This window comes from Bufo bufo, chromosome 5 (assembly GCF_905171765.1).
Source record: "Bufo bufo chromosome 5, aBufBuf1.1, whole genome shotgun sequence".
Taxonomy (NCBI): Eukaryota; Metazoa; Chordata; class Amphibia; order Anura; family Bufonidae; genus Bufo; species Bufo bufo.
The window spans coordinates 2,930,868-2,944,351 of NC_053393.1; the positions used below are offsets into that span (position 1 = coordinate 2,930,868).

The 13,484-nt window shown below is 50.4% G+C and overlaps 1 protein-coding gene across 2 annotated transcripts in view; it reads left to right on the forward strand.

Annotated features, from left to right (window-relative positions):
• Positions 1-13,484, forward strand: part of SLC39A4 (solute carrier family 39 member 4) — a 51,893-nt gene that overhangs the window by 17,642 nt on the left and 20,767 nt on the right. The window contains exons 2-3 of one of the 2 annotated variants that reach the window (XM_040431995.1): positions 1,100-1,345; positions 3,760-3,949. In XM_040431995.1, the coding sequence (XP_040287929.1) occupies positions 1,100-1,345; positions 3,760-3,949 (436 nt within the window). The other variant, XM_040431996.1, reaches the window with a different exon arrangement.

Genomic DNA, 13,484 nt, shown 5'->3' on the forward strand with positions numbered 1-13,484 from the left:
TGGTTAGTCTGGAGCAGGTGAATGGATAGCCTGGAGCAGGTGTATGGATAGTCTGGACCAGGTGTATGGATAGTCAGGAACAGGTGTATGGTTAGTCTGGACCAGGTGTATGGTTAGTATGGACCAGGTGTATGGTTAGTCTGGACCAGGTGTATGGTTAGTCTGGAGCAGGTGTATGGTTAGTCTGGAGCAGGTGTATGGTTAGTCTGGAGCAGGTGTATGGTTAGTCTGGAGGACATGTATGCTTAGTCAGGAACAGGTGTATGGTTAGTCTGGACCAGGTGTATGGTTAGTCTGGAGCAGGTATATGGTTAGTCTGGAGCAGGTATATGGTTAGTCTAGAGCAGATGTATGGTTAGTCTGGAGGACATGTATGCTTAGTCAGGAACAGGTGTATGGATAGTCTGAAGCAGGTGTATGGATAGTCTGGAGTAGGTGAATAAATAGTCTGGAGCAGGTGTATGGATAGTCTGGATCAGCTGTATAGTTAGTCTGAACCAGGTGTAGGGTTAGTCTGGAGCAGATGTATGGTTAGTCTGGAAGACATGTATGCTTAGTCTGGAGCAGGTGAATGGATAGTGGATAGTCTGGAGCAGGTGTATTGATAGTCTGAAGCAGTTGTATGGTTAGTCTAGAGCAGGTGTATGATTAGTCTGGAGCAGGTGCATGGTTAGTCTGGAGCAGGTGTATGGTTAGTCTGGAGTAGGTGTATGGATAGTCTGGAGCATGTATTAGGTGTATCCCCTGTAATCAGTATAACATCCAGTACTGAGTATTAATTTACACTGTAACCAGTATAACATTGAGTACTGAGTAGCCATATCACCCTGTAATCTGTATAATGTACAATACAAAGTATTGTGTGTATATATATATATAAAATATATTGGGGGTTAAAATACTACTACATAATACTACACATACTGTAGATTCTACAAATACTCTTCTTTCTATGGCTCATACAGCTGAAGTTTCCCCAGGTATTATAGGGTCTGGGTTCTTTGTATGAAACCTTCATGTTGTGTTCTGGATGACATAATGGTAGAAACATAAGGTCTTTTATGTGTGTTTGCTCATCAGACGTTTTTTCTCTCTGCAGTGTCTGACCCCATCCATCCTGTTAGATTCACTGAGGAAAGCTCCAGAATCCCAGCTGGATGCCCAAGGGTATGCAGCCTTATCTGGAGGTTTGCTAAGCTACATCTCAAACTCTTCATCAACCTGTGCGGCTGTTAAAGAGGGAAACTGGCTGAAAAGCCTCCTGCCCGGGAGTGACCAGGCTGTGGAGGCCACACTATATGTAATAGCAACCATACTGCCTCACTACAAGTCAGCCAAGGATCAGGTAAAGAACGAAGAAGGCTTGTGGGGAACACAAGAGAAGGAAGAGAGGATGAGGAGAAGGCAAGGGAAGGATGAGAGGGTGTGTACAAGACAAGACAACTATAAGGAGATGTGGAGAAGGCAAGGGAAGGAGGTGGAGAAGGCTAGAGAAGGATGAGGCGATCTGGAGATCACAAGGTAAGGATGAGGATATGGGGATGTGGAGATGACAAGGAAAGGAGGAGGATATGAGGATTTAGAGAAGACAAGGCAAGATTGAGGATAAGGGGATGTGAACAAGACAAGGGAAGTTTAATAATATGGGGATGTGGAGAAGACAGGGGAAAGATGAGGGTATGGGGATGTGGAGAAGATAGGAGAAGGATGAGAATATAGGGATGAGGAGAAGACAAGGGGAGGGTAAGGATATGGGAATGTGGAGACAACAAGGGAAGGATGATAATATGGGGATGTGGAGAAGACAGGGGAAGGGTGAGGATATGGGGATGTGGAGAAGACAAGGGAAGGATCAGGATATGGGGATGTGAACAAGACTAAGGAAGGATGATAATATGGGGCTGTGGAGAACACAAGGGAAGGATGAGGGTATGGGGATGTGGAGAATACAAGGGAAGGATGAGGGTATGGGGATGTGGAGAATACAAGGGAAGGATGAGGGTATGGGGATGTGGAGAATACAAGGGAAGGATGAGGGTATGGGGATGTGGAGAACACAAGGGAAGGATGAGGGTATGGGGATGTGAAGACAAGGGAAGGGTGAGGATATGGGGATGTGGAGAAGACAAGGGAAAGATGTGGATATGGAGAAGACAAGAGAAGGATGAGGATATGGGGATGTGAAGAAGACAAGGGAAGGATGAGGATATGGGGATGTGAAGAAGACAAGGGAATGATGAGGATATGAGGATGTGAAGAAGACAAGGGAAGGATGAGGATATGAGGATGTGGAGAAGACAAGGGAAAGATGAAAATATGGGGATGTGAAGAAGACAAGGGAAGGGTGGGGATGTGGGGAAGACAAGGGAATGATGTGGATATGGAGAAGACAAGGGAAGGATGAGGATATGGGGATGTGAAGAAGACAAGGGAAGGATGAGGGTATGGGGATGTGGAGAAGACAAGGGAAGGATGAGGATCTGGGGATGTGGAGAAGACAAGGGAAGGATGAGGATATGGGGATGTGGAGAAGACAAGGGAAGGATGTGGATATGGAGAAGACAAGGGAAGGATGATAATATGGGGATGTGGAGAAGACAAGGGAAGGATGAGGGTATGGGGATGTGGAGAAGACAAGGGAAGGATGAGGGTATGGGGATGTGGAGAAGACAAGGGAAGGATGTGGATATGGAGAAGACAAGGGAAGGATGAGGATATGGGGATGTGAAGAAGACAAGGGAAGGATGAGGGTATGGGGATGTGGAGAAGACAAGGGAAGGATGAGGATCTGGGGATGTGGAGAAGACAAGGGAAGGATGAGGATATGGGGATGTGGAGAAGACAAGGGAAGGATGTGGATATGGAGAAGACAAGGGAAGGATGATAATATGGGGATGTGGAGAAGACAAGGGAAGGATGAGGGTATGGGGATGTGGAGAAGACAAGGGAAGGATGAGGGTATGGGGATGTGGAGAAGACAAGGGAAGGATGAGAATATGGGGATGTGAAGAAGACAAGGGAAGGGTGAGTATATGGGGATGTGGAGAAGACAAAGGAAGGATGTGGATATGGAGAAGACAAGGGATGGATGAGGATATGGGGATGCGGAGAAGACAAGGGAAGGATGAGAATATGGGGATGTGAAGAAGACAAGGGAAGGATGAGGGTATGGGGATGTGGAGAAGACAAGGAAAGGATAAGGGTATGGGGATGTGGAGAACACAAGGGAAGGATGAGGCCGGGTATGGGGATGTGGAGAAGACAAGGGAAGGATGAGGGTATGGGGATGTGGAGAACACAAGGGAAGGATGAGGGTATGGGGATGTGGAGAACACAAGGGAAGGATGAGGCCGGGTATGGGGATGTGGAGAAGACAAGGGAAGGATGAGGATATTGGTAGTGGCGTGACCAATTCCTATCTGATTGTGGGTTTACTGTACTGTACTCACATGATCCACCATCAGACAGGAGCTTTTGCCTAGAAAGGTCTTGTTGAGTTTGATTGGCAGGCATTGAGAAGATGTGATTAATCAGTAGTTGAGATGTGAAGACTCCCAGTTATGGGAAAGGGGTGAAGGAGCAGACTAGGTCAGTAGGTAGGAGATGACGACAGTACAGTCAGTGAATGGGGTGCGGGTAGATATAGGTAGGGCATTGCTGGATCGTAGTATCAGGAGAGCGGAGTTGACAGGATCCAGGATCGTTCATCATTGCCCAATAAGAAAATTCCACTACACAATGGCTTGCATTTGTTTTCAGTTTGGGGAATGTGTGAATGCAGAGGATATCCTAAACATGACGTCTGATCCCGGTCACACCACCCCCATGATTGAGGAAGCCATTCTAGCAGTGGTTCTAGAGGGAGCCTGTGTGACGGTCCTGCCACCCCCCGACTACTTCATCAACTTCATCTACAAATCATATGGTGACCACAGTCTAAACGTAACAGGTAAATACACCCCTATATAGAGTATATACGTGTACAGTATATATAACCAGTGCACCTCAATACAGCAAATGTACCTCTATATCACCTGCACCTCTCCATATAACCAGTGCACCTGTCACGACGGGGAGTGGGGGAAACCCCCCACCATGCGGTGTCAAAGGGAAAAAGGGGATCAGCATGGCCAAAAGGAGAAATAAGGGAGCAGGTCACCTCCTACTGCGTCCCTAATCCTCTCCCTGACTCCTCACCGTATGAGCGGACCCCGATGGTAGGACGACTCATACTCAGGATACCTAGAAACCCTAAATCGCCCTGGTAATCCCTCACTTAGGAGCAGGGGAGAGACGACCTGTTCATCCCAGTAATGGAGGAACAGGAGTCTCTATCTGAGGCCAGGCTGCAAGGAGAGGGGAACACATACAGCTATAGAGATGGCAGGTAAGCGAGACCAGTAACACACTTACCTGCCACAGACACACTGACTGGAACCCGTGCACAAGTGCTGGTGTCCACACAAACATTAAGGACACAGCACACACCACAAACCACACAGGGACCCAGGACAGCACAGCTGCAATAAACGTGAGACCCCATAAGAACATCTAACATCTATGACCACAAGGGGGGCCCTCACTGGACAGATGGAATATGAAGACCAGGAGGATAGCTCCAGCATAAACCATGGCTGGAGTACCCCCAGTTTCAGGCATCCAGCAGAGGCTAAATAGCCCAAGCAGCCACACCCATGTAAGAAACAGTCATGTAATGTCTCTAAGTTTCATTATCCTGGTAAACTGTGTTAAAATTTAATGTAAAATGCCTGCAGTATTTGTTCGGTCAGTAGATGGCAGCATAGGACCAATTTGCATTGGAGTTTACCATAGAGAAAGTGTATTACTGTGATACTGGTTCTTTAAGGCAGCAGCTAAGTGTTGAAGTGACACACCCCTTATGATGTCACCCTGCCTCAGTGTGAGCAGGAAGAAGGAGGAAGAGAGACTGGAACTGCAGATGCCGCCATATTGGCAAGATAGAAAACAAGTTCTGTGTTGTGTAAGACGTGTGTGGAGATACTAAAGGACTTCCCTGTACAGCCAAGCTGTGTGAACTTCGGTCTAGAGATGGATGTAGTACAAAGAGACCGTGCATTTAGTGAAGCCAAGTTAAAAGGACTGTGTGCAGCAACTAACCTGTGGAGCCGACATTGAGCTGAGTGGATTGCCCCAAACAGTAAAGAGACTCACAGTGCTGTCGAGGTACCGGACAGTAACTGTAATAATCCTGGATTATATTCAGCTGGTTCTCCGGCCTGCTGAGGAGGACTTCTTTGTTGCTGATCCTGCTCTGGTTAGAGGAAAAGGTCGACATCGGGCCCCACCGTGCACTTCCACAAACTGTAAGCGGTCCACTTGGACCACTGGGATAAGGGGGTGCGCACCTGCTTGAAGGTTAGGGTCAGTTAGGAACAGTTTCTGGGACTATTATTTCTTAGTGTCCGCACTGCGAATACGGACACAGCGAAGGTGAAAATTGTTGCGGTGTTTAACTTGTATTGTTTATACTGTTTTGAATATTTTGCTCGTCTTTACCTCTGTGACTGCATTGTTAACCTGCTTTTATTAATTTGTGTAAGGGGGCTTACGGTAGTACAGTGAAGAGCCCTGGGAAAGCAGGGAATGAGTGTAGTCGGTTGTGGTGTGCCGAAACCGAGGATGAGGTAGGCCTGAGAAAGAAGAGGGCCTACCCAAGGAAAAGATATGGAAGAAATGAGTTGTAAATGAGTGGAGTGGTGGGAGGGTCAAAGCTCAGACCTCAATGATGCAGGAGCCAGGTAAGGTGAGTGCCCTAAATAGGCTGGAGGCGGACCTCAGCCCCTCCCACAAATCCAGGCAATCTGCCTTAATACTTGTGTAAGGGGGCTTACGGTAGTACAGTGAAGAGCCCTGGGAAAGCAGGGAATGAGTGTAGTCGGTTGTGGTGTGCCGAAACCGAGGATGAGGTAGGCCTGAGAAAGAAGAGGGCAAAAATGGAAATAACCAGTTTATTGTAGCCAATTGATGTATCAATAGCTTGACCCGACATGTTTTGGAAAGCCACTCTTAAACTCTTGTGTTGGATTGGGGAATGTATTGCGCGTAAGCGGATGACTCCCAGCGCCCCAATCCCCTGATGCATTGAGTGAGGATGTTGGCACTGGAGGCCGTGGACGTGGCTCCAATGCGAAAGGAGTGCCCTGAGTAGTTGGCTGCGTTGAGGCCTAGTTGTGTGAGGGATGACCCGACATGGGTCATGAAGGTGGTGGTGGTGAGTACCGAACCATGTAGTTGAAGTAGCGGTTGAGAGGGTAGAACTTGTGACGCTGATTGTGAGCATCCAGGACCCTGACTGGACACCATCTGTTGTGCGTGGGGTAATATGAAATGTTGACGGGTAAGTGCTGACTATTCTTGGAGTGAGGTAAGGACAGGATGTAGTGAACCATGTGTTTTGACAAGTGGGAGACAAGAAGACAAGGTGAGGTTCGGGTCGTGGAGGCTGTAGTGAATTTCCCGTAACTCAGGAATCCGTAAAAGGTCAAGTAAATGCCGTATTGATGATGGAGTTGGTATCCGTTTCCAGAGGCGTGGCGTCCAGTAAGTCGGATAATGCTTTGAAGATATGATTGATTATGGGTAGCCTCTGGGCTGGACGTGCGGGTTCCGTTTCCTGAATACCTCTGAGTATGGATTTGATCTGGTGCGAGGACATGAAGCTGATGTTATTGGGGTGTATGATTAGCATATGATGTTGAAATGCCAGTGAGATATGGTTTGATGGTGTTGTATGACATGAGTTTGAGGTGGCAAAAGAAGCCAACCCCGGAAGAGACGTCATGACAAAAAGGGTGCGTGATGTTGTGTTCCAACAGGACCTGTTGAATAGTGTGAACGCTCTGTCGTATGTTCTATGTGTATCGTCTGATAGTGCTAAGCGGGACAAAGACTGGCTATGCCGCATGATGCCTTCTAATCCAGAATGAGCTGTTTGAAATGATGGAGTGATGGAGGCCGTGGGTAACGCTGATGGGAGAGCTTGATGAAATGCCTGAAATTTGACGCGAGACAGACTGTCAGCTGCCGTATTGCCCACCCCCGGGACATGGAAACAATGCAAGAAGAAAATATTGCAAGCGGCCAACCAAGGAAGTCTCCGCAGAAACCTCACGATTGTGAGAGATTTGGAACAATCCTGTTGATGAACTGGCAGGTCGTATGGTTGTCTGAATAGCACCGGACCGACATGTTGCCCATGAATGACCCCATGCTACGGCCGCCGCCACGATGGGGTAGATCTTGAAAAGCGCTGAGGCAGTGGAGAATCCTTCCAAACCCCGGACCGCAGGAGGCCAGCTGCCCCACAGCCAATCGTTCCCAAAAATGGCCGCGAAGCCTGTGGTAGATGCCGCATCTGACCAGATAGAGGGGGAAGAGTCCGACGGCTGAGGGAGAAACAAGCTCCCGCCATTCCAGGTGGACAGAAATCTCCCCCACATGCCCAGACCTGCCTGCAGCGTGGGCATCCAGGGACAACCTGTGCGAGTCGTGTAGGAAAAGGGGAGAGGTGCAGGAGCCGTGATATAAATGAGCGACACTGAGGTGGATGCGCATGGCAAAGATCAGGGAGCCCAGCAGGGACTGCAGTTCTTTGCGGTTGCCGGTGCTGAGTTGAAGGTAGTTGCCTATGTGGGCGAGGATGTCCTGGATCTTCCCGGATGGCAAACTGGCTGAATCCAACTGGGTACCCAGGAAAGGTGATGACCGTGTCTGGCCCTTCTGTCTTCTTGGTGGCGATGGGTACCCCCGGTTCCTCCTCCGGTATTATGTGCGTCGGGCTGACTTCTTGGTCCTCCAGGCTAACGGTCGACGTGATCACTGGCAATCCGGCCGGTGACGCTGCCGGTGGTGGCCCTGCCAGGGAGAGGGTCGCGGTGACCGATTCCAGCCTCTCCAACCTGACGTTGACTTTAGACATGGATGACATTTAGGGAGGACAGCATGGTATGTATATCCCCTGTGCTGGACTGGCTAGGTCCTCCCCTGCCTCCCTGTTATCGATTGGCGTGCGCAGCAGCCGGAAAAGCTCTGCTTCCCTCGCCGTGGCGGGGAAGGGAACATGCCGTCACCTTGACTCCGTCGTTATGCGTGGGATTGCCCAGGATCTGATGGGTGCTGGACTGGCTAGACCGTCTCCCTGGGTAGCAGTGACGGATCTAGCAGGGGTGCCAGGTAGGGAGAAGTTCTCTTTCCCTTCCAGAGACATAGTAAAACAAAACAGTTGATTAGCTTGGGGAAACACAGGATCGTGCTGGCTAGCTAGGCCGGACGGCGAAAAAATTATACTTGCATGGTGACAGATGAGGCCCTGCTAATTGCCAAGCGGCTTGAGAGGCTCTACCTATGATTTGGCGCGAGGGGTTAATGAGGCCACTTGTGGTAGTGGCAGGAGCGTTGGCCTCTCGGTGACTGTAAGACAGGACTAGGGGAAGGGAGTGACAGGTGAGGCCCTCTCTATGCAACACGCGAGGCGGCTTACTAACGAGGTGGCGCGTTGGGCGGGTGCCTCTGTACGTTTGAGGCGGGGTGTCGGCCTCGCGGGACCACTAACTGCTGGCGAAGCCAAGAAGGGGGTAACCTAGTGGGATGATGGTGCCCCTAAAGCCAGCACGCTGACCCTAACGGGATTATTCGAAATGTAAGGAAGACTTTTGTTAATGAGCAGGTGAACGTACCTGGTGGTAAGAAAAAATTCTCCGGATACATGGTAGTGCAAAATACAATATAGGTTGACCGCCTGAAAAAAGAAAGGGGGAGGGTAGACATAAAATAGTGTGATGAAATGTGCAAATGCATATGGTACATATACACGACCGGGAGGATCATGGCGGTTGTTCATGAAACGACAGCTTGCGCCTGGTGTGAAAAGAGACCAGTGCGTGCCGTGTGGCCATGCCCAGGCGGAAAGCGCGTGCCGGCAATTTAATGGAACATTTGGACAGTGTCCCTGCAATTCCCACCTATTTATTGATTATGATAAAACAATTATAATATATATATATATTTTTTTTTTTTTTCCGGATGACCAGACGATGACTCCTCCCCCCCAGTGCTTCCATTATTATTATTATTATTTTTTTTAAGCTGATGACCTATCCAAAGGGTAGATCATTGTTAGCAAAAAGGTGAAGAACCCTTTTGAGACAGTCTCTTTGCAGCTGAGTGTGTGTATGGGAAGTTTTGCCCTTTCAGCCAGAAGAGCATTTATAAGATCATACATTGATTTTGGACAAGAGGGCCTGGCTTATAATCTTCATGTTTATTCCAAAAGGTGTTTGATGGCGTTTTTTTTTAAATTTATTTATTTTTCTTTTCTTGTGTGGGCTGCTGGGGTGTTGTATGACTGTAAGGGGCGTGCTAGAAGGCTCCCCTGCCGTCCGACGGCGCCCCCCCGCAACAGAAGCGGCGCGCACGGCCGCCGGGACACCGCGCACGCGCCGACGGAATCGCCGCGCATGCGCAGAACCCCGGCCGCGCATGCGCAGACCAGGCACCAGGACGCGGCCGGGCGCCATCGGCCGCGCGGCAGGAGGAGCGGTAACCAGGCAGGAGGTGGTGGGGAGGGGATGTCAGGGCAGCGGTAAGCCCAGTGGAGGTGAAATGAATGGGGGGTGCAGGTTGCACCGCCGCTGGCCCCCGTGACAGCGCACCTAAATGACCGGGGGGGGGGGGCCATGAATGTTGTTGGTGAAGTGAAAATGAATCATGTGGAACATGCTTGGAGGATTATGTGACTGTTTGTAAGGAGTGACATTTTGGAACATAGGAAAAATGAAAGCCATTTATTTTTGAACCCATTCGTCCGGAGTCCCCCCACGGCCGCCGGGACACTGCGCATGCGCCGATGAAATCGCCGCGCATGCGCAGAACCCCGGCCGCGCATGCGCAGACCAGGCCCCAGGACGCGGCCGGGCGCCATCGGCCGCGCGGCAGGAGGAGTGGCAAACAGGCAGGAGGCGGTGGGGAGGGGATGTCCGCGCCGCGGCAAGCCCAGTGAAGTTTGAAATGAATGGGGGGTGTGCCGGGTGTACCGCAGCTGGCCCCTGTGCTGTGTACCTGGAAAACGAGGAGGGGAGGGAGGGGAGGGGAGGGGAGGGCATGAATGTTGGATGTTGGAGGGGTGAAACCCAGGAATGGGGAATGGGGCTGGAATCATCAGGGGGCTGACCGGAGTGACGGTCCTGTGGGGAGACGCCAGAATAGGCATGAGCAATGAGCTGCCGGTGATTGCTGCGAGCAGCCGTGACATGGATGCAGTGTGTGTGAAAAGAACCATGGAAAAAAAAAGGGGGGGATTTAATCCAGGAACCATTGGTCGCATGCTGCCAGAGCTGTTGACCGGAATGGTGGTGCGGTTTGTGAATGAATATGCATGAAACAGGTGTGACAGAAATGAATGCTGGTGACTTGCATGAAAACCGTGACATTGGTGCGCATTGATGAAGTGAGATGAACCGGTACAGGGGCAACCGTGAGGCCCTGCTGTACCGTATGAAATAACTCATACGCATTTGTGCTCCTGCAGCCGTGCACATGAACATGAGGAGGGGGGGGGGGGGCATGAATGTGGATGATTGTGGGGTGATATGGACTAAAAAAGAAATGGGGAACGAGCCTGGACCCCAGGGGTGCTGACCGCAGTGTTGTGCCTGTAGGAAGATTGCTGAACGAGACATGACAAAAAGAGATGCTGGTGACTGTGAGAAATCCGTGACATTAGCGCAGCGTCCATGAAATGAAACAGAAATGGGGGATTAGGCCAGAAACCATGCCGCATGCTGCAGAGGTGTTGACCGGAATGGTAGTACGGTGTGGACAAATTGCGCATGAACAAGGCGTGACAGAAATGAATACTGGTGACTTGTATAAGAAAACCGTGACATTGGTGCAGCGTATGATGAAAAAGAAATGAACCGGTACAGGGGGCAACCGTGAGGCCCCGGCTGTACCGTGTGGATGACTCAGAAACCACTGCCTGCATGCCGCAGGGGTGTTGACCGGAGTGGTGATACGGTGTAGATAAATTTACGCATGAACAAGACATGACAGAAATTAAATGCTGGTGACCTGGGCGAGAAAGCTGTGACATTTGCAGCGTTCGGTGAAACGAAATGAACAGAAATGGGGGATTGCCCAGGAACCGACTGCATGCCTGCCGCAGGGTGCTGACCGGAATAGTGGTACCATGTAGACAAATTGTGCCTGAACAAGGCGTGACAGAAATGAAATACTGGTGACTTGTATGAGAAAACAGTGACATTGGTGCAGCGTTTGGTGAAATGAATTGAACAGGTACAGGGGCAACCGTGAGGCCCCGGCTGTACCGTATAGATGACTCGCAGTTTAACGGGCAAACGTGACCCACAGTGAACCTGAGTAAAGCCGGAAAAATAGAACAGAAATGCTCCAAATCCAGAACTGATGGCAACGAATAAACTCCCAGGAATTCAGCGACTCGCAGGTAACTCTCCAGGAACTCCACAAGCGACCTCCTCTCTCAAAAGCTCAGACCTCAATGATGCAGGAGCCAGGTAAGGGGAGTGCCCTAAATAGGCTGGAGGCGGACCTCAGCCCCTCCCACAAATCCAGGCAATCTGCCTTAATACTTATAGTAAATGCAATTTTCTTAATCTTGACTTCTGCGTACGCGCTCTTTTCTGGTGGCGGAGTCAAATCACCTGCCTTGCTCTCGGTTCACACCCACACACACATGAACCCAGTGTTAACAAAACACTAGGAAGGGAGTTAACCCTTCAAACACCAGACAAGGGGAGGAAGCCACTTAAAGGGGAAGTGCACACACAAGCATGGAAAGCTACACGTTGCAGCAGGCATGTCACAGCAATCACCCAGAAGGCCGAGACACTGCCACCGCATGCCCACACAGCAACGCGTTGCCGCGGGCAACCGCAAGTGTAGCAACAGTGTCACAGCGCACACCATAGGCCGTGACAGCACCCCCATATAGCAAGTGTACCTCCATATCGCCTGTACTCCTCCATAGAACCAGTGCACTCCCATATGACAAGTGTACCTCCATATCACCTGTGCACCCCATATAGAAGTGTACCTCCATATCACCTGTGCACCCCCATATAGAAGTGTACCTCCATATAACCAGTGCACCCCCATATAGAAGTGTACCTCCATATCACCTGTGCACCCCCATATAGAAGTGTACCTCCATATCGCCTGTACCCCTCCATATAACCAGTGCACTCCCATATGACAAGTGTACCTCCATATCACCTGTGCACCCCATATAGAAGTGTACCTCCATATCACCTGTGCACCCCCATATAGAAGTGTGCCTCCATATCACCTGTGCACCCCCATATAGAAGTGTGCCTCCATATCACCTGTGCACCCCCATATAGAAGTGTGCCTCCATATCACCTGTGCACCCCCATATAGAAGTGTACCCCCATATCACCTGTGCACCCCATATAGAAGTGTACCTCCATATCACCTGTGCACCCCCATATAGAAGTGTACCCCCATATCACCTGTGCACCCCATATAGAAGTGTACCTCCATATAACCTGTGCACCCCATATAGAAGTGTACCTCCATATCACCTGTATCCCTCCATTTAACCAGAGCCTGTCTACTCTATCACCCTTTCACCATCACAGCCTATTCACTCCTTCACCCTCTCTCAACCAGACACTGTCCACTCCATCCCCTCCTGATCATCAGAGCCTGTCCACTCTATCACCCTCTCTCCACCAGAGCCTGTCCATTCCAACAACCCCTCTCCATCAAAGCCTGTCCACTCCATCACCCGCTGAATATCAGAGCCTCTCCACTCCATCACCCCCTCTCGATCAGAGCCTGTCCATTCCATCATCCCCTCTCCATCACAGCCTGTTCACTCCATCACCCGCTGACTATCAGAGCCTCTCCACTCCATCACCCCCTCTCCATTAGAGCCTCTCCACTCCATCACCTCCTCTCAATCAGAGCATCTCTACTCCATCACCCTCTCTTCACCAGAGCCTGTCCACTCCATCAGAGCCTCTCTACTCCATCACCCTCTCTTCACCAGAGCCTGTCTACTCCATCAGCCCCTCTCCATCAGAGCCTGTCTACTCCATCACCCCCTCACCTTCAGAGCCTGTCTACTCCATCACTACCTCTCCATCAGAGCCTCTCCACTCCATCACCCCCTCTCCATTAGAGCCCCTCCACTCCATAACCTCCTCTCCATCAGAACTTGTCCACTCCATCAACCCCTCTCGATCACAGCCTGTCCACTCCATCACCCCTCTCCATCACAGCCTCTCCACTCCATCACCCCCTCTCCATTAGAGCCTCTCCACTCCATTAGAACCTCTCCATTAGAGCTTCTCCACTCCATCACCTCCTCTCCATCAGAGCCAGTCCACTCCATCACTACCTCTCCATCAGAGCCTCTCCATCACCCCCTCACCTTCAAAGCC